General features: G+C 45.7%; 1 protein-coding gene across 1 annotated transcript in view; it reads left to right on the top strand.

The window, feature by feature from the left end:
• The first annotated feature begins 289 nt into the window (after positions 1-289).
• Positions 290-26,618, top strand: part of ABCA12 (ATP binding cassette subfamily A member 12) — a 129,251-nt gene continuing 102,922 nt past the window's right edge. Inside the window, exons 1-9 of the mRNA XM_075933955.1 lie at positions 290-761; positions 5,446-5,539; positions 16,090-16,237; positions 17,782-17,870; positions 20,022-20,131; positions 21,137-21,322; positions 24,017-24,195; positions 24,929-25,032; positions 26,435-26,531. Coding sequence (XP_075790070.1) covers positions 693-761; positions 5,446-5,539; positions 16,090-16,237; positions 17,782-17,870; positions 20,022-20,131; positions 21,137-21,322; positions 24,017-24,195; positions 24,929-25,032; positions 26,435-26,531 — 1,076 coding nt within the window. The 5' untranslated portion in view covers positions 290-692. The remainder of the gene's footprint in view (positions 762-5,445; positions 5,540-16,089; positions 16,238-17,781; positions 17,871-20,021; positions 20,132-21,136; positions 21,323-24,016; positions 24,196-24,928; positions 25,033-26,434; positions 26,532-26,618) is intronic.

Here is a 26,618-nt window from a genome sequence, read left to right as displayed (position 1 = left end):
AAAAGTGCTTTTGTGGAAAAGCGTCCGTGCCAATCTAGATGCTCTTTTCTGCAAATGCTTTTAACAGAAAAACTTTTCCGTGAAAAGCATTTGCGGAAAATCATGCCAGTCTAGACGTGGCCCTAATGTGGCTTGAGCTCAGCTGAGAATGCACCTGCTGCTGGTTTTGACTCCCAATCCTCGTGTGTGTTTGTGTTAAGAGAAGGCAGATAAATATGACTGGTCCTACAGGCTTGGCAAGCAGCCTACCGGAGAGTTTTTTATGACACCTCTTCCTCAGGTGCTATGTGTGGGCTGAGAGGTGGATTCATCGAGGCGTGTAGCAACTTCAGCAGAAGCATCTTAGAATGCCACCCCTTTCCTCACTCAGGGATTGAACAAAGCACAGTGGAGAAAGACTAGATATTATCATTAACACAAGCCACTACAGGCTACCACTGCATCTGCCTCCTCACCTTGAGAAGAATAACCTGTTGAATTGGCTAGGAGCGATTGCCGTGGAGAAGGGAGCTAGATTTCCTGGGACAACAGGGGATCCGAGGGGCTGCTCCAAAGCTATGCTGTGGGGAGGGGGAATCGGTACTCCTGCTGGCTGCAGCCCATCTGGTTGGGCCAGAGTGTAAATTGGTTTGCTTTGAGGTGGAGGGGAGAGAGGAAGTGGTTCGTCTGCTTTTGCTCGGGCTTTTCCCAGGATGGCTTCACTCTTTCGGCACTTGCGGATCCTGCTGTGGAAAAACTGGCTGAGCGTCAGGAGGCAACCAGTGAGTATGAAAATGAAGCTGAAAAGGGGAACGGGGGGGGGGGGGGGGGCCTGAAAATTATCAGCTGCTGGAGAGGTGAGGGGAGAGAGTGAAGCAATGGGACGGAGGGAAGGGGCGTTGAGTGGCCACTGACAGGTGCAGAGAGAGGAGGAGAGGCTGGAAGTGAAAACGCTGCGTCAGCTAAACTCAAAGATCCTGATCCTGCATTGGGTTCCAGCTGGATGGACTTTGGGCACCGCAGTGGAGTTCCCTAGGAGCCAGTGGGGTTCTACAGGGGCCCATGGACCTCAATGCAGGAACGGGGCCATAGCTGGGATGGTCATTGTCTAAACTAAGGACCTGATTCTGCTAGCGCCTGGCAGGCAGACCACAATGCCCGTACCCAGCCTTATCCACCAGCCCAGTGCCAGATGCGGAAGATGGATGGGGGGAAATAAAGGCCTTGGAGGGGGATCTGTGCCATGTGGCATGGCCCAGCCCGTTCCCACGGCGAACACGGCGCTCCTCCAGCGTTCTGAGTGGGGGATGAATTCCAGCAGAGGGCAGGCAGTGCCCCCAGGAGCGCAGACACGGCACTGTGTTGCTGTGTGGCCGGGGGAGGCTAGCACCTCCCCTCTCCATCCCCCTCCCCCTGGACTGGGTACAAACGCCAATTGCTTATATGCGGCAGAATATTAGCGACTGCCGAGGGAATCCGGTTTCTTCAAAGTTGACTGGACCAAGATTCCCAGGTGGAAGGAGGGTCATAGGAAGACGAGTAATAGGCAAAGGTGGGGGAGAGGTAAAAACGTAAAGGGGGAGCTGACAGAACCTAAACTTCGCGTTTCCCAAATGAGAAGGAGGTAAATCCCATCTCCCCTCATTTACCCTTTGGCAAAGGCCAGGGAGTCATTAGCCCCCCTCGACCTCTGTAATCTCCCGCCTCTCACGCCCATTGTCAATCCGCTGGAAGGTCTGATCCTGTGTTGGGGCCTGATTCTGCTCTTCAGGGGCCCACTGACATCTCCCTACCTCTCAGCATTGGGCCCCTGAAGAGCAGACCTCCAGCATGGAGGAATGGGCACCCCTTGGAGAGGTCTCCATGATCTTGGAGAACCTAAGGCGGATTAGCAAGGAATGATTTCTCACGTGCCTATTCAATAATGGGGTTCCCTCAGGACCTCTTGTATTGCCAGTGTGGTTATCACTAATTCCTGCCCTCGTTGTTACAACCATGCTGCCCTCGTGGGCTTAGAGTGCCTCTCCGTTACAAGTCGAGCAGCTTGAAAGTTTGGAAGTGTTGATGGAGTTTTCAAACAAACATCAGGACAAATGGCGAGGATTTTTTATTTTTTTTAAGGACTCCCACCCTTCTTTCTCTCCCCACGCCCCCAACTCACCTGCTCCCCTAGAGCTAATTTTAAAAAAATTAACACAGGATTTTTTTTCCCCAAAAAGTGACACTTTCTCCTTAAAAAAAAAAGTAGCTCTGGAGGTACAGCTTTATATCCCTGTGACTCCATTGCCTTCCCCAGTGGAGTGACAGAAGAAACAGGCCTAGAATATGGGTATATTTAGAGTATTTAGCATCTGTTGTTTTTATATTTCCACTCTACATTTTATTTATTAACAGTTTGTGGCTAGGAAGGCTGATTCTGTAACCCCCTGCCCTTTTACTTTTTACTTTGGAGGGCACGTCTTACTGCAGTCAGTGTTATTAAGCAGTTTGCACTTTCCTGGTGTGGGGTGTATGCAATATGCAGCCTTGGCTTTTCTCCCAGAAGATGACTGGAACGCTGTCTTGTGACTTGTAGAGAGAGGAGGTGGGTTATGCAATGCCTTTTACTGGACCAGATTTTGTTGGGGAGACAGACATGTAGTCACTTCTGTCTCTGCTTTCTCTTACATTGTGATGATTTTTTTCTAGGCGTGGTCCTCTATCTAGGCTACACCTCCATAGGTAAAGGGGGCCCGCTCTTGAGCTGATGTCAATTACTATAGCTTCATGAAGTCAGCTAGGATGTGAGTCTGGGCCCATATAGTCCCCCTAAGGGAATGGGAATCTCTGTCAGTTTCCTTTTGCAGAGTCTTCACCGCATTCAGCCGGCAGGGACTACCTCAAACACCAGAGGCTCCAGATTGCTTTGTGGTGGTCAGGGCCACTGTTCCCTGATTAGCAGAGCACCGCAGATAGGCTTTTTGTTTCTCCTGGTGGTGCACATGCATATCTGCCTCGGTGCACAGAAAAAATTATTCCACACATAGATGGGAAAAATTCTACCGATGGATGGAAAAGTTTATATGGAACATTGGTTGGGGCTATAATACAGAAACCTTGTCCTGAGGGTGCCTTGTACCTTCCTCCACAAGACACATGAATGAAAGATAGCAGTTGGGATGCTGAGATAAACTGAAGCCAAGACAATTAATACGCCCTTTGCCTAGTGAGTTAGTCCACCAACTAAAAGAGTTACATTAATTCTGTCACATAGCACAGGGCTTAATAATAGTTCTGTGAACTAAGTCAAGGGCTGTACACCAGATGTGAATCTGACATGAGGCGCTTGCTGAATTCCTGTTAGCCAGGAATGTCCAGAAACCATCCAAGATGATACTGTCACAATTAGTATTCATGTCTGCAGGGAAATTGAATTCTGTCAAGAGACAGTGCTGCTAAGGGGAGACTTCTCTGGAGGACGGTTACCATGGGGCCATTTTGGCTCCAAACTGTACGGAACAAGGACTTGTCTATGGAGGGAAACTCAGACTGCATTTCCTCCCATGATGCACCTGGCAGCCCTGCAGATTTTCCTGTGCTCATTATAAGCAGTTGTGTCTATGGGTGTGTCTAAACTACATGGCTCCGTCGATGGAGCCATGTAGATTAGGCTGATCAGCAGAGGGAAATGAAGCCGCGATTTAAATATAGACGCACTTTTCCGGAAATACTTTTAACGGAAAACGTTTTCCATTAAAAGCATTTCCGGAAAATCATGCCAGTGTAGACGTAGCCTATGTGTGTGTGTGTGTACATGCACAAAGCATTCTTAATTTTAAAACATGCCTCAGAGATTTTATGGGGAAGGGGAGAAAGTGGGTAATATTAAGAATAGAACATATTGGTGTGCTAAATCTCACAGTGATCGAAAGGTGTGCAAATCAGTTGCCCGTAAAAGCTAAAATGGCGCTGAATGCTGACAGTGTGCAAATGCATAAAAAGAAGCCTTTTCCGGTGTCTGGTTGTAGTGGAGTTGTTAGAGGATGCAAAGCTCTCTGTTGCAGTCCCAGAAATGAGCTCCGCTATCAGTTCCACGGACATAAGTTCACCTCAGCCCCCTTGGCCTTGCTGGAAATCCTCTGAGCCCTCCTCTTTCTGGTGGTGCGTCTCGGAGATGAATCAGGCTCCTACACAACAGGCCTAAATCTGAGACTTCGGTAAAGGGGGCGTTTCCTCACCTTTTGGTAAATGGCTTGGATCATGCCATTTCAAAAAAGAACAACATTGTGAATATTGTTGAAAAAAATCTTCAAAATGGGGCAGCTTTGAGTAAAAACTGACAGTAACAACCCTCTCAGTCGGATTTCTGGAGTAAGAACTGCCATCTTGAACTTGTACACTCCTTAAGATGCATCCATTACTGTTATCTAGCACTATCTCAGTGTGTATCGCCCTCTCCCCCTCTAAGAGATGCACCTTCCCGTGTGTTGGTGTTCCCAAGAGACTCACCATAAGGCCATTTTGCAATTTTACTATCTTTATATATAAATCCTGTCTGGTTTTAAATAGTGTACATATAATAGTACAGGCTGAACCTCTCTAATCCAGGCCTCTGTGGTCTGGCAACCTCCATGGTCCGGCATGATTTTAGGTAGCTGGATGTCCACTTATCATGGGTGTGGCCAAGTTTCCCACCATCCCATAAAGTTTGTTTACAGCCCTGGCTCTTAGTGTTCTGTGCTCATAGCTCTTATTTACCCCTCCATGTCTTCTAAGGGTATGTCTACACTAACCCCCTAGTTCGAACTCCTGCAATGAGGTGTAACAGTTAATCCGAACTAAGAACTTCGTTCAGATTAACTTCTGACTGCCGCGTGTAGCCGCGGGCAGTCAGTTCGAACTAAGGGGATTTAAAAATGGCGCCCGCCCGGGAACATGCAAATGAAGCCGGGGATATTTAAATCGCGTGCTTCATTTGCAAGTTCGAATGCCTACATTAGCCACCCTAGTTCGAACTAGGGGGCTAGTGTAGACATACCCTAAGAGCCCAGTGAGCAGTGGAAGTGTTGGTAATGCTGCTAAATGATATTGACCTCCTATGGTCCGGCAAATTCTCCAATTTGGCACCGGTCAGGTGCTGAGGGTGCCGAACTAGGGAGGTTCAACCTGTAATACCCAACTTTTATCATCAGTATATATCCATGTGCTCTACAAAGGAGGTCACAGTCGTCATCTCTTTCTGAACGGGGAAGCTCAGAGCAGCCAAGGGGTCTGTCTAAACTCATGCCACAGCAGAGAGGGGAATAGAACCCTTCCTCCCCCCCAAAACGATCATGTACTAACCACTAGGCAACACTGCCTCTCAAAACAAGCCAATGCCTATTTACTGCATACTGTTTATGATACATATACTGTCATACTTGTACTGTCTGACCAAGTTCTGCCGCTCACCAGTATAATAAGTTTACCTTTATTACTGTTTTATAGCTTTGGTCGCTCACTTTAATTTCCTGGCCGTTGGTTGTTTTTATAATCCTGGCTATTGTCCGAATCAAATTCCCTCCAGAACCACAACCGAACTGTAAGTAACGGGAACGTTTCTATTATCTTGGGGGGTTGGCTCCCATTCCAGTGACTGATGTATTACTTTTCAGTGTGTGGTTCCTTTACATGAACTGTTCTCTCTCGCTTTCAGCTGAAACTGCCTAAGGCATAGAAAGCTGCATACAAAATGTCTGTGTTCTTCTGAGGTTATTTTTATTTACAGGTCTTTCATATTAGCTTCAAAAGTAGGTTTACCCAGATCCCCCTTTGAGATCTGCTCCAATTCTACAGTAACAGGGGGAGAGTGGCAATATCAAATTCTAGGACAAAAAAAGAAGACAGTCCTATTTAGCAAAGAAAGTAACTACAAAGCTAAGGACCCACGTCCAGATCCCCAGGGAATTGTACTGAATTCTGACGTTAGGAGCCTAAATATTTCCATGGATCTGTGCCCATATCCTTAGCTGGCGTAAATGGGTGAACGCTGGCTTCTTTCCGCCAGCTGAAGATCTGGCCCTAAATCTATTCCATGTTGTTTGCACATAAACCAGTCTTGCTGACTGTGAGGGGGCAGGCCCTGTTCCCACAGTGAACACCCCTTCTTCCTGGGAACACATAATCCCTTGGGCCTGGCCCTCAAAGTCAAGTGCCTCTTTATCAGGGGAAATACGGCCCTCCAGCCTAGTCCATTGAGTCCAGTGCCCCTTTATCAGGGGAAATACGGCCCTCTGGCCTAGTCCATAGAGTTCAGTGCCCGTTTATCAGGGGGAATACGGCCCTTCGGCCTAGTCCATAGAGTCCAGTGCCCCTTTTATCAGGGGAAATACGGCCCTCTAGCCTAGTCCATTGAGTCCAGTGCCCCTTTATCAGGGGAAATACGGCCCTCTGGCCTAGTCCATAGAGTTCAGTGCCCGTTTATCAGGGGGAATACGGCCCTTCGGCCTAGTCCATAGAGTCCAGTGCCCCTTTTATCAGGGGAAATGCGGCCCTCTGGCCTAGTCCATAGAGTCCAGTGTCCCTTTATCAGGGGAAATACGGCCCTCCAGCCTAGTCCATAGAAACCAGTGCCCCTTTATCAGGGGGAATATGGCCCTCCAGCCTAGTCCATACAGTTGAGCCTTTTCCACCAACCTGGAGGCTAGATTACAGGGGCTTTGGAGGAAGTAGGGGGACCCAGGCCCTCCCGCTCCTCTGGGTCCCAGCCCAGGGCCCTATTGGCAGTGTCAGTATCCACTGCCTGGATGGCGGGGATGCCTGCTGGAACACGCCGACCTCCCGGAGTTCTTTCCTCTGCCCTGCGCTGCTTCCTACCCTTCTCCCCTGGCTGAGGCGATGTCCTGGGGTCTGTGCATCGGCTTGCAGCTCCTGAGCAGCTGGATCAGCAGGCCTTGCTCCAGCGGTAGCGGGGATGTCAGGTCTGGCTCCAGGGACAGCTGGGACAGCTCAGGATCTCTCCCCTGCACCTCTACCCCTTCAACTACCTCCCCAGACTGCCTGCTTCCCCTGGCTTTTATCCTAGGGCTCACTCGTGTGCATGCCCAGCAAGTCTCCAGGGGTGGGGTCCGCCCCTCCACCGAGGCCAGGTGAACTCTTTTAGCTGCAGTGCGGGGCCATGCCGCACCATCACACCAACTCGTGGGATTTGATCATGAGACGAGCAACATTTGCTTTTTTGTTGTAAAAATCATTTGCAGTCACATAGCATTGGGCAAGTATTCTATGTAGCTAGTGCAGACAGGAAAGAGTAGACTGCAGAGAGATTCTCTGACACCGAATTTTCTGATTCAAGAGTCGCACTGAAAACCTCAGCCGAAAAGCGGATCTCATCTCATCAGGGAACATGAGATCGGCAAGTAACACAGCTCACATGTGAGGATGGTGACTCAGGCAATCGACAGATCTGGAATAATTCAGAGTATGTCTAGACTACCTGCCTCTGTCGGCAGAGGCATGTAAAATAGGCTACCCAACATAGTCAATGAAGCGGAGATTTAAATATCCCCGGCTTCATTAAAATAAAAATGGCCGCCGCACTGTGCCGGCTCAGCTGATTGTCGGCACAGCGCGTGAGTCAAGATGCGGATCGGTCGACAGGGGAAGCCTTTGTTGACCGCTCCCTTATGCTTCGTGAAACAAGGTTTACAGGAGTGATTGACAAAGGCTTCCCCTGTCAACCGATCTGTGTCTTGACTATCGCGCTGTGCCAACAATCAGCTGATCCGGCACAGCGTGGTGGCCATTTTCATTTTAACAAAGCCAAGGATATTTAAATCTCCTCTTCATTGACTATGTTGGGTAGTCTAATTTACATGCCTCTGGTAACAGAGGCATGTAGTCTAGACATACTCTCAGGCTGTGTCTAGACTACATGCCTCTGTCGTCAGAGGCATGTAGATTAGACACATAGGCAAAGGCAAATGAAGCTGCGATTTAAATGATCGCGGCTTCATTTAAATTTACATGGCTGCTGCGCTGAGCCGACAAACAGCTCATCAGCTGTTTGTCCGCTCAGCGCGCTAGTCTGGACGCTCCCCTGCCGACATCAAAGCCCTTTGTCGGCAGCCCCGTTATTCCTCGTGGGATGAGGTTTACCGGGGCTGCCGACAAAGGGCTTTGATGTCGGCAGGGGAGCATCCAGACTAGCGCGCTGAGCGAACAAACAGCTGATCAGCTGTTTGTCGGCTCAGCGCGGCAGCCATGTAAATGTAAATGAAGCCGTGATCATTTAAATTGCAGCTTCATTTGCCTTTGCCAAAACAACAAATCTACATGGCTCCTTCGATGGAGCCATGTAGTCTAGACATACTCTCAGTGACGGATGTTTAGTAATGAATAGACTGTGAGATCTTTGGAGCAGGGAATGTCTTTTTACTGCACATATGTACAGGGCCTAGCACAGACCGATGCTTCTCTCTGCAACAACAGTGCCAATAATAATGAATATGCCATTCACAGATATTTTAGCAACAGAAAAAGAGCGGAAATGCGTTGGGTACATTATTTGTGGTATCTAATCAAATATTCACCCTTGGAGTGGAAAAATGAACTAGTTGCTCAAGTGACAATGGAAAAAACCATCAGTCTGCACCATACAGGCAACCCAGATGATTTTACAAGTGCTGGGAATGTGTACAAGATACAATCTATCCCTAAGGGCTCAACCCACACTGTCCGCTGAGAAACATAAATTAAATTCCTAGGCCTGGATGGTATTTACCCTACCCCACCACACCATCCGATCCTTCTTTCCCCACCTTTTTATTCTACTCCTTTGCCGCCTTCTCTGTTACTCCCCTCTCCCACATCTTTCTATTCTCAGCAAATGCTCTCCCTAGTAAACTGGTTCCCATCTTCCATCCACTGCAGGATGTCTTGAAAACAACAGCCAGATTCAGACAATTGTTTGCTATTCTTCAGGGACTGGCCAGTTCCAGTGCCACCCTCGCTGTAATGCCAAGTATGTGAACTGGCAGAAGCATCAGTGCCCTCCAATTAGACCATAATTGTTGCTCTTCCAAAGACATGGACTTTCTGAGGAATTATGCTGGATAGTTTGCAAAGGAGATGTCACTGGATTTCTTCTAAAGGGCTAGAAAACACAGGCTAGGAGGGAAGACTAAAAGAACTGGGCTTGTTTAGTTTGGAAAAGAAAAGGACGGAGAGGGGACATAGAATCATAGAACACTAGAATTGGAAGGGACCTCGAGAGGTGATTGAGTCTAGTCCCCTGCCCTCATAGCAGGATCTGATATCAGCTTTCAAGTACCTGAAAGGGTGTTATAACGAGGAGGGAGAAAAACTTTTCCCCTTGGCCTCTGAGGACAGAACAAGAAGCAAAGGGCTTAAATTGTAGCAAGGGACGTTTAGGTTGGATAATAGGAAAAACTTCCTACCTGTCAGGGTGGTTAAACACTGGAATCAGTTGCCCAGGGAGGTTGTGGAATCTCCATCACTGGAGATATTTAAGAGCAGGTTGGATAGACACCTGTCAGGGATGAGCTAGATGATGTTTGGTCCTGCTGTGAGGGCAGGAGACTTGACCTCTCGAGGTCCCTTTGGGTATGTCTACACAGCAAGCCATTATTTTGAAATAATGGCAAGCTGGAGGACTTCGTATGCCAACTCCTGTACCCCTCATTCCACAAGGAGGGAAGTCAGAGGAAGAGTGCTCTTCCTTGGACTTGCTGTTGTGTCGACAGCGCCAAAAGCAGAATTTAAGCTAAATTCGACTTTCACTACGCAATTGACGCAGCTGAAGTTGTGTAGCTTAATTCGACTTTTGCCCTGCTGTGTAGATGTGCCCCCCCATTCTAGAAATCGAGGATTCTACAATTCACTGCTTGCGTCGCATAGCAAAGGCTTGTGCAGAGAGCAGAACCATGCACTGGGCGCTGTTAATATGAGAAGCGTGTAGATCATTTCTGCCCTTAAGGAGTTCCGCATTTCATGGCCCTCCATCTAGAATGGTCTTCTCCCTGCCCTTGAAGGGTTTACACTAGGTCCCAATAACCAGCATGACCTGATTTGTGATGGTTATAATCCTGGATCAGTGCAGAGAGAAACATGATCCCACCAGTAGCCAAATCTAAGAACAAGGTATTATTAATGTTTATTATTTTAATGCCACATTGTAATACTGTAATATCTAGGTCTTGTAGCACTTTTCAACAGTATAATCAATATTAACAGTAAAACAATAATTAGTACTTCTCGTGCAGGGCAAATTTCTATAATTGACCCTTACACCACTCCTGTGAAATAGGTGGACAAATTAATCCCGTTTGTGGATGATGTAGTTATTTGTTACTCTGTAAAGCTTCCATTTTTCCTTTGTTCCGCCTGTGTAGTGTTCTTCTTGTACAAGATTCATAAATTTCATTCACACAGTTCTCCGTTCTGTGATCAGACTATTTTGGGGTTTGTTCTGCCCTCTTCTCTTATTGGTTTTTCAGGCTCTCTTCTGAGCAGCATGTGAACCAATCACATTCAAATGCCCGTGGAACTTTGCAAGGCGGTATGTTAGGGCAGGCTTGTAGTATTCTGGCTTGCCTAGCCTATAAGCATGGAGGTGTTGCCGTCTATTCAGGGCTAGGTTTTTGATTTGGAAAGGCTGCAATGCCATGGAGATTTGGGCTAGGAAAGTTCTGCTTTGATCCCGTTGCCTGAGAGAGGAAGTTGTTGCCGTGTAACACTATTTTATTTCTTAGAATCCAGAACCCATATATACCCAAGAACACAAAAAGAGAGAGAGAAAGCAGGTTGCCCCATAAGGAAGGGAGGCACAACTCACCCTACCTTAGTCTAGGCTAGCTTCTTCACAGACTGGCTTCTGAAGACACAGACTGCATGCTTTTCTACAGGAGTCCTTAGCCTGCAAGTAGGACCAAGAAACCCCTTACACTTACAGTAATAGCTTGTAATTTTAACCCAATTTTCAATATACCGCATGATCCAACTTGAGTGGGGAGATCTCTGAGGGCTTGTCTACTGGAGACACTCAAGAAAGTGAAGATGAGTCATGGGGACCTCCATACTTTATGAAAATTGGCTTATGAATATGCATAACTCAAAGACACTTTATGCAAAACAGGTCATGTAACCTATCATTCAAGATCCCCTGAATGTGTGTATTCTATTTTTGTGCATGTATCTTTCCTATATGTGAAGTTAGAAATATTAAGCCGGAACCTGTTTTAATATTCCAGGTAGTCTAATAACAGCCATTAGTGATACTTTAGTGATACTTGGTGATCAAGCCAATGACCTGTGAAAGGTTTTGTTAGTTTGGTAAGTCCAAACAGTGATTGGTCCTTCAAAGACATGTAACCAGGCCACCTGCTGCTAGAACCCATTTTGGATCTGATACTTTTCCATGCTAGATGAGAAAAATTTGAACTGAGCACAAAGAATTCCCACCTTGAGCAAAGGGCATATAAAGGGGAGAAACTAAACAAGAGGGAGAGGGTCTTTGCTTCCCAGCCCTGTTCCCTTGCCAAGCACAGTTCATCTGAACCTGGGAATTGGGATCTGGATATTTTAGAAGCCTTGTTTTGAGTTTTCAGAATATTATCCCATGTTCTCCCATGAAAGAATGTGGTAGCTGCCACCATGTGTTTTTAAGGAGCTAGTTCAGGGCTGCAGGTTTCCTTCTCTTCAATCCTTGCAGATACAAAACTATGGAGCTGAGAACTGGCCTCTCTGTAGGACAGGCTGCCTATGAGTATTGATTGTGGGGACAATGTGGAGACCTGCCCATTAGGAGCCAGACTAAGCTCACAACTATGAATGGTTCGGGCGAGGCTTTCCACAGACTGAATGCTCAGGCAGAAGACTAAGTGGGAGCCAACTGGCCACTGACCGCACTGATATCTGTGTGGCTGTGAAAATGAAGGGAGCAAACCGTAGAGGAGGATTTCCAAAAGCAGTCAGCACCGACCTCCCTTTGCTCCCAATGAAGTCAATTTTCAACCTCTAATGAGTAGGTGCTGCCTGCCCCATTTCCCTGGGCAAGTTCAGGCCTGGCTTTCAGAGAGTTGCCAACAACTCGGTTATCAGTGTGTCACAATCAATCACATTGCTGTCAGCAGAGGAAAACTGGTAATCCTTTTCAATTAGATCCTTTCCCCTCTGTTCATGCGTAATATCTTCTCAGTCTCAGAGAGCGAGGGATGGGCCAGCTAGTTATTGGATCATTGAGCAGATAATTCTGAAGGCGTTTGATTTTTTTAATATGTATATCTGGTGTCAGAGCTTACGCTTTGGAGAGATGCCAGTCACTCTCTTCAGGCAGTAGTCCTTAAGGGGTTTACTCTGCAATGCTATTTCAGGTTACTGGAGTATCCCGAAATAGCTATCCCGCATCTTCAAAGCAAGCCTGTTATTTTGGGCTCGCTATTCCGATGTCCCTGTAAACTTCATTCTACGAGGAGTAAGGGACGTTTCGGAATAGCGCTTTATTTCAAAATTTGGTGCTGTGGAGACAGTGCCAAATGACAAAATAAGCTATTTTGAAATAGCATCGAAACAAGATACACAATTTGCTCAGCTCAAATTGCATAACTTATTCAAGTTACGGTGCTGTGTAGATTCACCCTAAAGGTCACATAGTCGTTACGGGGCTGGTCAATATTTTAACATGACTCTTTGCCCCATGTTGATCACATGGGGATAATGCCTCGCCATCCAGTATAAATAAAGGAGGGAGAAGTAAATGAGTTTCGGTAAAAGGAACAACCTCAGTCTTCTACCCAGAGCAAGAGTGAAATATTTTTCTAAGGATAGAAGGTGTTCATTTAACTTTCTCCTTGATTTTGTGCACCTTCATGCAGATTTTTCCCATACATGAGGCCTGCACCACGACACTAGATATGAAAACCTCAAACTTTAGGGAATTCTGGATCTTATTTAGTGTCTGGCCCTCATGATTGTAATGAAGCAAATTGAAACCTCATTTTCATTCTGCCTTTAATTTGGCAAGATTCCAATCTTGACTCATCTGGACCAGCTGATGATTCCAAGCTGATACTAGAGATGGGTTTACAGGTTCAGATAAAATAAGGATTTTGATCCTACTCCATTACCATTGAAAACGTTGATGTTTTACATTTCTTTCATTATATTTCACATTCCAGCATCCTGATCCAAACAGGGATGGTGAATATAAAACAAGAGAGTGTAGAGAGGCCACAACAACAGAAATGCATGACTTGAATGTAACCGCCCAGTTACGAACTGATTGAAGGTCAAATTGAGGTCTGCGTGTCTGCATATCAGGGATCTTGGCTGTATTTCTCTGGGACCCAATCCTTCAAGAGGACCCCAATACTCATTGAAAGCCCCCTCGAAATCAGCAGGGCAAATCTTCATCTGGTTCAAATCAATGTAGCTTTAGGGGCTTCCGTCAAGTAGAATGGGTTGAAAATTTTTGATGGAACAGTTTTTCATCAGAAAATGTGGTTGTGTCAAAGCCAAAACCTTTCATGGGGGACATATTGATTTTTTTGGACACAATTTTGGGTGGAAAAAATGTCAGAATGAACCATTTAGACATTGCTGTTTTAAGAATGTCAAAACATTTCATTTTGAGAAGGTAGAAAAGTCTTTTTTCAAGATAGTTTGATTAAGCTTTTATAGCACATTCAAATATTAATTGTAATGTTTTATAGATACATGATAATAATTTATAATGCTTCATTAGACTCAAAGTCTTTTTATTCTATCAAAATGAAACATTTTGATGGTTCTTAATCTATTATTTTTGAATTTCCATTCTGCAGGGCATTTCAAAATTTTGACTTTTTATTCCACTTTGGAATGAAAACAAGTGTCAAAATGTTGGAATTTACAGTGCAACTCTCAATCATGACTATAATGAAGTCATGCAGATTTACAGGAGCTGCAGATGTGCCTAATACGTCTCTATATGGGGGCAGAAGCCAACTCTGATGGGTTGCATCTAGACTGGCAAGTTTTTCCGCAAAAGCAGCTGCTTTTGCGGAAAATCTTGCCAGCTGTCTACACTGGCCACTTGAATTTCCGCAAGAACACTGACGATCTCATTTAAGATTGTCAGTGTTCTAGCGGAAATACTGTGCTGCTCCCGTTCGGGCAAAAGCCATCTTGCGCAAATGCTTTTGCGCAAGAGGGCCAGTGTAGACAACGCGGTATTGTTTTGCACAAAAAAGCCCCAATCGCGAAAATGGCGATCGGGGCTTTCTTGCACAAAACCGCGTCTAGATTGGCACGGACGCTTTTCCGCAAAAAGTGCTTTTGTGGAAAAGCGTCTGTGCCAATCTAGACACTTTTCCGCAAATGCTTTCAACGGAAAAACTTTTCTGTTAAAAGCATTTGTGGAAAATCATGCCAGTCTAGATGTAGTCATGAAGTAGATCTATTCAATTGTAGATCTGCAGCTCATTGTGGTGTGAGTTTTGTTTGGTTGGGATTTTTTTTTTTAACTTTTCTTTAACAGTTAGGAATGAATTAAGAAACCTATCATGTTTGTAGAGAGGGAACGTGCTTTTCATCCAGAGGGGTGTGCATGTGCTGGGTTTCATTGCTAGCAAAGACCGATTTCCATCTGATGTCTAATTTAAAAGATGAAAATTGAGTAAAAAAAGATAAAAGACAAATTGGAGAGAGTCTAATGGAGGATAAGGAAAATAATTATGGGTCTGGGGCACATGACTTTTGGGAAGCGTCTGCAGGAATTGGACTTGTTTATTCTTCTGAAGAGAAGAAGGAGGGAGAGGCGTTTTGATAGCAGCCTTCAACTACACGGAAACACGGACACAGGGTGTTCTCAGTGGGGACAGATGAAAGAATGAAGAGCAATGGTCTCAAGTAGCAGTGGGGGAGGTTTGGGCTGGCTATTAGAAAAATTTATTTCACTAGGCGGGTGGTGAAGCACTGGAATGGATTACCTACGGAGGTGGCGGAATCTCCATCCCTAGAGGTTTTTAAGTCCTGGCTTGACAAAGCTGGGATTGGTCCAGTTTGGGCAGGACTAGACTAGATGCCCTCCTGAAGTTGCTGTTGTTTTAAGGTCTGTTTCTCTAATGCTTTTGCCCCAAATAAATAATGCTTGCCTGGAACAAGGCAGTTGTGTTGCTGGTTACCCCATGGATATTGCCCAGAGGGGAAGTGGGTACTGAACGGACGTCAGATCTGCTGGGAATCAGGGCCAATCTCAGAGGACAAGGCCTGGTCTGGGAGCGGCAGGATGGCCAGAGTCGCTCCCGAGAAAGGCGACCGCTAGCGGGGTGCTCTCAGAGAGACGTGGAGTGACCCAGGAAGCATCGCATGCTGGCATAAAGAGGCCATGCCCACAGTGCCAGAGCTCTATAGGTCTGTTCGTGATCCTTGCAACCCCCGAGTAGAGAGCGGACCTGCCCAAGGCGTGCTGGGGCAATGCCTGGGCATGGCAGCTGCATCGCACACTGCAGCTGTTCTGGGACACAGTATAGTCCTTTGATACCCCTCGCCCGCACCTTGCAGCTGCTGTGACTTACCTGAGTTGCAGGGCCAACGCTCTGTCAAGGGGGCCAGATCAACTCCTATCCTCTGCAGATCATCATAGCCGGGTCCTGTAACACGCTCTCGCCAGCTCAATCATCCCAGCCAGGGCTTTGTTAAGTCTTAAAAAACCTCTAGGGATGGCGATTCCACCACCTCCCTAGGGAACCCATCCCAGTGCTTCCCCACCCGCCTAGGGAAATAGTTTTTCCTAATATCCGACCTAGACCCCCCTCACTGCAACGTGAGCCCATTGCTCCTCATTCTGCCATCTGTCACTACTGAGAACAGCCTCTCTCCATCCTCTTTGCAACCCCCCTTCAGGTAGTTGCAGGCTGCTATCAACTCCCCCCTCACTCTTCTCCGCAGACCAAACAATCCCAAATCCCTCAGCCTCTCCTCGTAGGTCATGTGCTTCAGCCCCCTGATCATTTTTCTTGCCCTCTGCTGGACCCTTTCCAATGCATCCACATTCTTTCTGAAATGGGGGCCCAGAATTGGATGCAATCCAATTATAGGAATCCACAATCCAATCACCGCGTGATAGGAATGAGATTTTTTTTCTTTTTCCAGGTTATCTAGCGCCTCGGAACCTCCCCAGTGCCGGTTTGTTCCCCTTCCTGCAAACCGTGCTCTGCGACTCAGATGCCAAGTGCAAGGCCACGCCGTACACACCAGAAGATCTGCTACCAAGACTCCTTGGCAGCTCCCCAATCAGACGGTAAGGGGGTCAGAATCCAGGGAGCGTCTAGCCTGGACGTACAGGACATACAGGCGTGCTGTTTTGGGCATGCCTCTCCGCGGGGTACAGTGCAATTCTTGCGGGTACAGTGCTTTAGAAACCTGTGTAACAATGGGCAAATTGCCCTCTGGGCATTTCCAAAATGTTTCTGTGAAAATAAGCATAGAGGGATCTGACAGCCACATTTCAATTCCCTGATGCTTTCCAACCATCAGAAAATCTTCTGATCTTCAACATACTCACACAAGAGTGGCTGAAGGAAGGTTGTCAGAGAAATAAAGGGGTGGGATAGGTTCCCACTGGAGGGGTTAATATTTTGCTTAGTGGAACCTCTGTACGTTCATGCTTTGTCAATATTCCTTTGAGTCCTAAATGAGGGTAAATTGCAGCTGCCAGCATAGCAGAATGACCTATCACCTGGCATGGGTGGGCCAGATGCTATAGATGATCCGTTGTTTCATTGAAACCAGCAGAAACCATATCAAAGCAACTGCAACGATAGGCCAAATGCATGCGTTAGAGAGAATGCCATCATTTCTGTTGGCCCCAGCCAAGAGCAGGGAGCCACTGTGCCCGGCATTGTACAAACGCTGGGTAAGAATGGGTCTACGCTGCAGTGTAAGCCTGGGTCATGGAGCACGAGTCGGCAGGCTCAGTGCTTCCACGCCTGTGCTTGAGCGTTCGTGCTGAACTTCTAAACCCTGATCGCACACCTATGCTGGTGCATCTCTACGGTCCTACGTAGGCCAGAGTCAGACCGGCCTGCCCCCGGCTTCCCAATGCATTTTCCAGATGTACCCTTTCTAGCTGTTTGTCCTTGGTGTGCTATGGGACAACATGACTGCCCATCCCATGTATCCAGCAGAGCCATCAGTTGGGTCTGTACACTCCGGGAAACCGGAGCCAGCAACTTGGCGGGTGCACCGTGTGAAGAACACGTGCTCAGGAAATGGGCAGAGCACGGTAGATGTACCCTTGGCGACTGTTCTTGAACTAAAATGTTTTTAGCCGAGACAGTAGAGCTGGTCGGAAAAGCTCGGCTGGGACATTTCATAAGGATGGTTGGGTTTGGTTGAAGTTGCGATGGAACCGATGGACTCCTGCCTGTCTTGTTTCTAAAACCTGTCTGGTTCTCTTGCCTGCCCAGCTCCTTGGTGGCAGAGAACCTGGAAGCACTAAGAACTCTAGCTCCTAATCTCCTGAGCTTCTTGGTTCCTCTGCAGCTTGCCTGGCAGGCAGTAATGGAGTGGAATTCTTATGGCTTCCAGCTTCCTCTGAGCACCTCAGGTGACCTCAGTCTGCCCCTGGACCCATGTGAGACTGAGAGTTTCCACTGAGAGTTTCAGAGTTTTGGGGGTTCGTTCCAAGTGGGAATGAGCCAGGATTCAGAAGTAGACATGAATCAAACCCCTTTATCACTCCTGAAAGTCAACTCCAACTGTACCTCATTTCTGATTTAGCATCCGTTCAGTTTTAAGCACCTATCTGTGGAGTGACTGATCTTGTCTCTTCCTTTGTATCAGAAAGGAGAAAAGATCATCTAACTTGGGGGAGGCCGTCCATCCATCACCGCCTAGTGCCAAGGTTCCAAAAAACAGGAATGCTTCACGAGGTAGGTTATTCAATTCTGTTCATGCTTAGAGAGTTCTCAGTGTGTTGCATGAAAAGGTCTAATCTTTCAAAGGTTCATCTTTTAAAGCTCTCCTGGCAGAGACATGATTTCTTGAAGAGCGCTGTTGAAATGATTGATATGTTCTCTATGGCCGCTTGAGTGTATTAGTGCTATTATATTAAACTGGTGGGAATGATCACAAATAAACATCTTTACAAAGCTCAAACATTTCTTAATCCCTTAGGGCAGTGTCTCTTAAACTTTTTAAGACCGAGGAAGTACACCAAACAATCATTTTTTTTATGAGGAACACCAAGAATTTTTTGTTGAGGAAAAAAAAAAGATTGAGGGGGAAAAGGGACGGGGGAAAGTTATTGAGCAGAAAAAAGGGGTGAGGGGAAAGTTATTGAGAAAAAAAGATCACCTGCCCCTTTAAGAGCAGCCATTTTGAACTGTGTTGTTCTCCATGGCATACCTCTGACTGCCTCACGGCACACTGATGTACCATGGAACAAAGTTTAAGAAACACTGCCTTAGGGGGTAAGACCTTAAGCCCTCCCTGAACCCACATACAGTGTTAGAATGTGGCTAGAACACAAGCATTTTCTTCAAAGGAATTCCATGAGATATTTGGTGCTCAGCTGTTTCATAAACAAATATGCATGTAACTAATATTGGCTTTTCCCTGTTCATAATTCCTCCACAAACAATTTTTTGCACATTTCTTCTTCAATTCTTCAGCTGATAAATTCCTGGGAATAATCCTTTCTCTGTAGCTCATTCATTCAGCATTATACCCGGGGTTTCCTAGACATTAAAGATGGGAATTAATTAAGTTATGGGAACTTGATTCTCAAAGTATGAATTCACAGTTCATATTCTGTAACATGTATTACGTACTCATTATTTCCATTCGATTCCTGCTAGTTAACTCATTGGTTAGAATAGTTGGAGAACAGGACACAAGTGGATGAAAATGCAAAAGAGATTCATAAAAATATTTAGATGAATATTGAGGGGCTTTGTTTTGCAGCATTCACACAGCTCTACTGACCACAGGTGGTCAGGAGAATTTAAGTTTTACACCTCATTGAAAAGATTACAGGTCAGATGTAAATTGGCATAATAACTGCATTGATTTCAACAAATACGTGAATGTATACAAGTAATTCTTAGAATGTTGAGAACACGTGAATGCATACAAGTAATTCTTAGAATGTTGGGAACACGTGAATGTATACAAATAGTTCTGAGACTGTTGACTTCAATGCCGATTTACCTCAGTAGAGGGTGTGCAGCGTAAACACACTGAAGCTGGCTCAGAATAAACACTGCCACCCGGTGAATCATTGAGATCGCTTCTTGCAGTACTTTGGCATTCCGTAGAGCTGTCCCATCCAATCACAGTCCCAGTCTGACCTTCATTACATTGTAAGGCCAAGGTGAAGGTGAAGACTCAATAAAAGGGATGAGTTTTTTAAAAGGTTGCAAAAGGAAAACATGACATTTAGGATTTCATTAGAGCTGATAAATTCCTTACATATTTGATATTGACATGCATCTTTGAAGCCAGAGTAGTGACAAGAGCTTTTTGGGAAACAATTTCCATGAGAAAATGCCACTGTTGAAACCCAAATATTATAGAAATAGATTGGTTTCAATCCATATTTCAAGATCCAATTTTTTTGAAAATAAAGGTCATGAGACTCAAAAAATGTCGAAACAAAACATTTTGTCAAACACAAAGTTCTGCTTTATTGGTTTGAAATTAATTTTTGTTTTACATTTGAGTTCATTATTATAAAAAAATTATTCGTAACATTCAAAATCAAAACAAAACATTCCAAAGCGATCAAAATGAAATCTTTGGAGAGTGACCAAAACTGATGTTTTTTACAAAAAACGTTGGTTCACAACAAATATGTATTACTTTTTGTGCCAATTTGGGAGGAGAAATGCTTTGATAGCGCTACAATTTTTGTACAATGGGAAATCTCTTTTTCACCCAGCCCTAGTAGTGATCATACAAGCAAAGATGTAGGATTGCTAGCTGTGCTATTGGATATGTTGATTTATTTAAAAAGTTAAAAGTTATGGCCTTATTTGTGAGAGAAGAGTGAATATAATGTTTGAAAATTCTCATTATTACAGCATTATCGGATTCAATAGCGAACTTGGAAAAAACCTTGGAAGATATTTCATCACCATCCAACTCGACCTCCAGAATAAATATGCTCAACAAAATTCTAAGTTTTGGGAAGGTAATTTTTGCACCTGTGCTTACAGTGACATGGAGTGAATTTGTTTTCATTTAAAGAGCAGAGTTTAAGCAGAATGGGCCCCAACTCACCACTGACGTGAATTGATCCCAGTTGAATTATGGCAGCTGACAAGTTGTCCTCCTAATTTGTACACATATTTTATTTTAGGAGAGGAAAGATAGTTGTGCGGGGTGGGTTGTTAATTGGCTGTGGGAAATTTAGTTTTCCTCAATGCACAACCAGCAAGTGTTGTGAGAGATCCAAATTTTTTTGCCACTTTGCAGATTTCCAGATAACAGCAGGAATACCCCGATATTCTAGAACAGAATTTCTCTATTTTATTCGAAGCAAGGGCACTCCATGAGCTAAAACGTGTATCCTCTGTCACATGTTTATGGACATGAGCTTTGTGTCAGTTAGGCATGGTCTACACTGAAGGGGAAAGTCGACTTAAGATACGCAACTCCAGCTAGGTTAATTATGTAGCTGGATCAATGTATCTTAAATTGTGTTTTCGTGCCATCTACACAGCAGGTGGTCAATGGGAGCACACATACCTGTGGACTTCACTTATTCCTCGTGAGGAGCAGGATTATCGGTGTTGATGGTGGCATCCTCTCAGTTCGAATTAGCGGGTGTTAACTAGACCCACTAGTTCGAACCCCAGAAGATCGACTCTGTTGTCATCGATCTTCCGCGTAGCATAGACATGGTCTTAATGTACAACACTATGTTCTGGACTTTAATTGATAAATTATAAAATATGTTGAATGTTTTTATATTATGGCTTCAGTCGTGTGCTTAATTTCCTGCATCTGAATAGGCCCAGAGAAGTTGGTGGCACCATTCACATGTATAAAATTAAGTATGTGCATAAATGTTTGAAGGAGCAGGGCTAAATGACTGGATTAATTATCCCCAGTCATAATTCCTTGCCGCTTGGATTCAAATCGCTGTCAGGAAAATCCTGGTTTTATTATTACTGATGTTAGATTTTTCTTTTAGGTTCAGACACAGGACTCCTCACCAGAGAACCTCAGAATGGTTATTTGTGAGATCATGTCACCATATCTGGCTTCGTCCAATCTCTCCGGGGAAAGCATGGGAGCACACATTCACAGGACATTTTGTTTCACCAACATGTCTCTTTTGGAGTCCTTTTTCCAAGCGTTCAGGAGTCAGATCTCTCAGGTAAGTAGCCAGCACCTCTGGGCTCCATGAAGAATATTAAGAGTTGTTCTTATTCTTTGGACTGTTGTATTGGTGCCATAATCATGGGCCAGGATCCCTTGTCCAAGGTGCGGTTCAAAGAGTAACTCAAAAGATGGTCCCTGCCCTAAAGAATTGGCATTCTAATTCCTTAGGATGGGGCAGGGAACTTTTTTTTGGGTTGAGGGCCAACAACCCACAGAAAAATCAGTTGGGGGCCGCACAAAGGTGAGAAGCAAAGACTGAGAAGAAAGACACTTCCCTCCCCACATACCTCTTACACACCAGAGCCAAGAGGGGGCCCAGGCTAGTAGCTAATAGATTTTGTGTGGCCCCCTAGGCTCTGGCGAGGGGCCAAAAGTGAGGGGTTGAGTGTGTTGGAGGTGGCTGCAGGGAATCAGGCTTGGGGTGTGGGATCTGGAAGGCAGGGAAGGACACAGAAGGGAGTTGGGGGTTGGTGGGTCTGGGAGAGTAGTAGGGTGCAGGAGTGGGCTGGGAGTGGACATGCTGGGTGGGTGGTGGTGTGCAGGGTATGGGCAGCGGGGGGTGGTTCTGGAGCCAGCTGGGAATTAGGGTGGGGGGAAGTAGGGTGCAGGCATGTAGTGGGGTTGGGGATCAGAGCAGGAGGGGGTGCAGGAGTGAAGTGGGGAGCGGGGTCTGGGTGGGGTGATGTGAGACCGAGATGGAGGCGAGAGGTCTGAGTGGGAGGCGGGGTGCAGGAGCTGGTTATGGGGGTCTGGGTAATGGGAGGGGGGTGATTACCTAGTACAGGTCCCAGGGGACACACATGTACCCTGCTGCTCCTAGGCACTGCCCCCTGCTGTCCCTATTGGCCACAATCATGGCCAATGGGAGAGGCAGGGGAAAAACCTCCAGGCAGCGCTTTGCTGCACTGCTGTTTCCCCAGCCAGAGGAGGAAGGACAATGTACAGGCAGTCCCCGAGTTACGCGGATCCGACTTATGTCGGATTCGTACTTACAAACGGGGCTTTTCTCGCCCCGGAGGACGCGGGCGGCGGGACCGCCCAGACGCGCTGCGGTCCCGCCGCCTGCATCCTCCGGGGCGAGAAAAGCGGCTCCGCATCTCCCTGGTCTGCTGGGGGGGGGGGGGCGTATTTCCTCAGCCCTCCCCTTGGTTCCAGTTTCATCACCTACCACCTCCCCTAGTTTCGTTGCTTTATGAGCTCTGCTGTAGAATCTCGTTGTTCTGGGTCCTCAGGTGGCAATCCCTGCAGGCAATGTCATGAAGGAGAACAAGTTATTCCACCGTGCTGTGCTCGTCAGCCATTCACAACAAAACGACTAGTTAGAGCTGGACTCATTCCAAGTCCTGTAACAGTGTAAACAGTCTCTTGAAATGGGTTTTAGGCAGGCTGGTTAAATTAATCCCGGCTGCAAACCTATTCATTTCGGCATAATTACACTTGGGAAGAATTTGATGCATTGACCCAGCTATAGGTATAATGTGCAGAATTAGTCAGATAAAAGCCCTGTTGAATGCCTGCGCTGGGGAATAAGGTGTGCGGCGCCTCCTTGCCTACACAGCGTACCTGCATTGCACATCTGAAGTGGAGAAAATCAGTTGCCAGTGGGCTGCTACTCCTTCTCATGCACTGATTGTTGAGGTTGCCTGACAGGATTATGGAATAAACAGAATCCCGTAAAGCACCAATCAATATGCCTGAGCTAGCTTAGGCCATGTCTTCACAAGGGGGAACATCAATGCTGGCGTAATTGATCTTCTGGAGTTCAATTTAGCAAGTCTAGTAAAGACCTGCTAAATCGAACTCAGAGGGTGCCCCCATCGGTGGCCAGTACTCCAGCTCCTGTGAGGAATAAGGGAAGTCAACAGGAGCATTTGCTTCCATTGGCCGCCCACTGTCAGGATGGTGGGGACACTAGAATTAAAGTACATTGACGCCAGCTAAATAATTAACATAGCAGGAGTGTAGCTTTGGCTTTAGAGAAGGTTGTAAGCTTTGTTAGGAAAAGGGCGAGGCCCTCGTACTTCCATACAGAGCAGGGACTGAATTGTGGCTTTTAAGGGGAGGTCTACACTTACCAGGAGATTGACACAGCAGCAATCGATCCCTGGGGGGTCGATTTAGCAAGTCTAGTAAAGACTTGCTAAATTGACCTCTGTTCGTTCTTTCATCAACTCCGGTACTCTACTGGAACAAGAGGCAGAAAGGAAGTTGATAGGAGAGTTTCTCCTGTCAACCCTCTGTAGTAGAGACCCCACAGAAACTCAATCTAAGGTACGTTGACTCCAGCTATGCTGGTCACATTCCCAGAGTTGCATGCCTTCGATTGACATTGTCCCTTCCTGTACACCTACCCTCAGGTGACCTCAATTTGGTTCCTTCTTGTGCTCTTGAGTTATTGTAGCTGTGTTATCCTTTGCTGAGGCTGGATTGTAAGGGTACAACCTAGCTCAAAATAAATAGAATACTCAGCACACAATTTTATTACGTTTAAAAATATTTTCCAATTTTGATTTTTATGCAGTCGGTAAAGCCCTTCCAAAAATATCCTGGGGTTACCAAAATTGAAAATGCTCTGTACGAATTCCAGATTATTTTGGAATGTGAAATGTGACTCTTTTGGTTGTGTGGTGCAGCTAGTTAACAAATATTCAGTCTTCTCTCATTTAATTTCATCTTGTTATAATTTAAGTTGCAACAGGACCCTCCGTACCAGGTGACGTTTGTCAAAGAAACGGTCTCGTTCCTGTCACTCCTCTCACGAGTGCAGAACGAAAAGTCTTTGTGGCGCTTCTTCCTGATGGCCCCAGACATGATCCGAGGCAGCCTGGGAATGAAGGACAAACATTATTTTCTTCAAAACCCAAGCAGGTAGGGCCACAGAAAGAATGGAAAGTGCAGTAATTGTATGCTTGTTCACACCTTTTGTTCATCCTAGGGCAACTCCACAAGGGAGCTTGTTGAAAGCAAAGCATGATGTGTCGGTACAGAGCTTTCTTATTATGTATTTGAAGGTCTCCAAGGAGATGGTCGGTAATACACTCGCTTTGCGCCCCTATGGACATGTCTATGCAACCTGCTGAAGTGAATGGGGCTCATTCCAGTGTACTAAACTGGACAGAGTATAGCAAGAAGGGGGTTGCTGGTTAATTGAATGTGCCCGATTAACAAAGCTTATTGCTCTGCCCCCACCCTGTACTGGCAGATGTAGCTTCCAGCAGGTTGAGGGGGAAGGAGGCGCCGGCTGATGATGTCAGCCAGCAGTGCCAGCTGTCAGAAGCCCCAAAATGGCCAACCAGACAGGTGGGAATCAGGTGGGAGTGCCTGAAGATACAGCGGCATTGTGGCGGGGGGCAGCGTCAGTTAACAAAGTTTTCTGGATAACAGAGTGCCGGATAACAAAACTTTCACTGTATGAGGCACTTCTGCTAATGTACTGCTATGGGTTTCCTTCAAGCTTTTGTTAGCATCTTGTACACCATCAAATACATAATTAAACATCTTTTCTGTCATGTATTTTACATGTGCTATGTATTTCCCATGCTCTTTTGTTTCTCTTGATAAACTCTGAGACACAATTTATTTTTTTTGTTTTTCTCTTTAGTGCTCTGCGGGCACCTCCAAAGGTTTCTCCACCAGTCATAAGTAATGAAACTATCCAGAACAGGGTTGTGTGTCTTGTGTATTCCCTGATCTATCCAGAACAAGGTAAGATACCTGAAACGAGCTGTATCTTTGTTGGAAAAATGGCAAAACCAAGGGGAAACGTACAGCGAGCGTGTAGGTTACCAAACCCATCTCGTGCCATTCCGGGCTTGCCATTGTGAATTGTCCCTTTAACTTTTAACAAATCCAAGTAAGTAAATAAAATGTCTTGTTTCCCATGGAAACATAAAACTCTTCCTCAGTTAACCTGCTGCTGCCAAAGAAGGTAAATTTTTACTGCATGATAGTATGAATTTGCTTTCTCACTGACGTAGTGGAAATAAAGTACGGCAGTTTTAACCTTGGTGTAGGTAGGCCCTGGTGAAGGGTGTAATGCTGAACTCATGTAACTACACAGAGATGAACGCTGCGCTGCCTTGTCTTAGGAGCGAGATAGCTTTCTTCAGGGGATTGTCTCGCTGTATAGTCATGCTTATTAGCAGTGAAGGCATAGGCTTTGAAACTTGTCAGGTATGCTCAGGTGGATGAGATGACTGATCTGGAGAGAGAGAAAGCATATTTTATGTATACATCTACAAAATTTGCTATTCTCCATAGTCTTCTTTACCCTGGTCACAGTCAGTTTCTTGTTGTCGTGTTCCGAGTGATTCACGGATGGGAGATGTTGGCAAGGAGGGGAGGTTGTGGGCTTTTAGTACATGATGGAATTCCATGGCTAAGGTGAGGTCTAGAAAAAATCTAGGTGGTTGGTGGGAGCAGCAGAAGGGGACAAGGTTGAAGATGTCCATGTTTGCAGAGCAGAAGGCATGGGAAGTGACGCCCACAGACATAAGAACCGATTATTGAGGCAGAGCAGAACTGTGAAGGGCCTTGAAGAAGAGCACAGGAAGCTGACCAAGTAGGCCACTCTGAGTTGTGTTACTGCCAGAAGATGCTGAGAGTGCTAATGGCGTGCCATCTGCTAGCAACCAGATGTTCATGACCACAAAGTGTTCCTCAGATGGGGAAAACAAACTACTTATTTAGCTACCTAAACATACATCTAAGAATGTGTCTACATTGCACCCTACACTCAAAATAAGATATGCAATTTGTGTTACACAAATTATGTATCTTATTTTGAATCTATTTTGAAATTTGGTCTACACAGCGCCAGATTTTGAAATAATGAGCTATTTCGAGGCATCCCTTATCCCTCGTGCAACGAGGTTTATCAGGATGGCAAAATAGCGTGCCCGTTATTTTGAAAAATATTTCAAAATAATGGTGGCTTCTGTAGACACGAGGTAGCTACTTTGGGATACCTCCAGAATCCCGAAATAGCCATGCAGTGTGGACATATCCTGAATGCTTAACTTTAGACATCCAAGTTTACAAATAGAACCATAATATTCTGTTCTGTTTCCAAACTCACATATGCATCTTCTTTATGCTTCCATTGTAGGCAAAACTAACAGCTCAACAATGGCTGATATTTGCAATCTCTCTATTAACCGGAAAGACAAACAAAGTTTGGTATCTCAGATGGAAGAAGTTTGGAGGTAAAAAAGGACTTAGAGTCATAGACAATGACAAAAAAAATGATTGAAATGTGCGCTCTTTTCTCCAAACAGCTTTTATGTTTTCAC

Source organism: Pelodiscus sinensis, chromosome 7 (assembly GCF_049634645.1).
Source record: "Pelodiscus sinensis isolate JC-2024 chromosome 7, ASM4963464v1, whole genome shotgun sequence".
Taxonomy (NCBI): Eukaryota; Metazoa; Chordata; order Testudines; family Trionychidae; genus Pelodiscus; species Pelodiscus sinensis.
The sequence above is the reverse complement of the archived record's forward strand: the minus strand, read 5'-3'. Positions and strand labels throughout refer to the sequence as shown.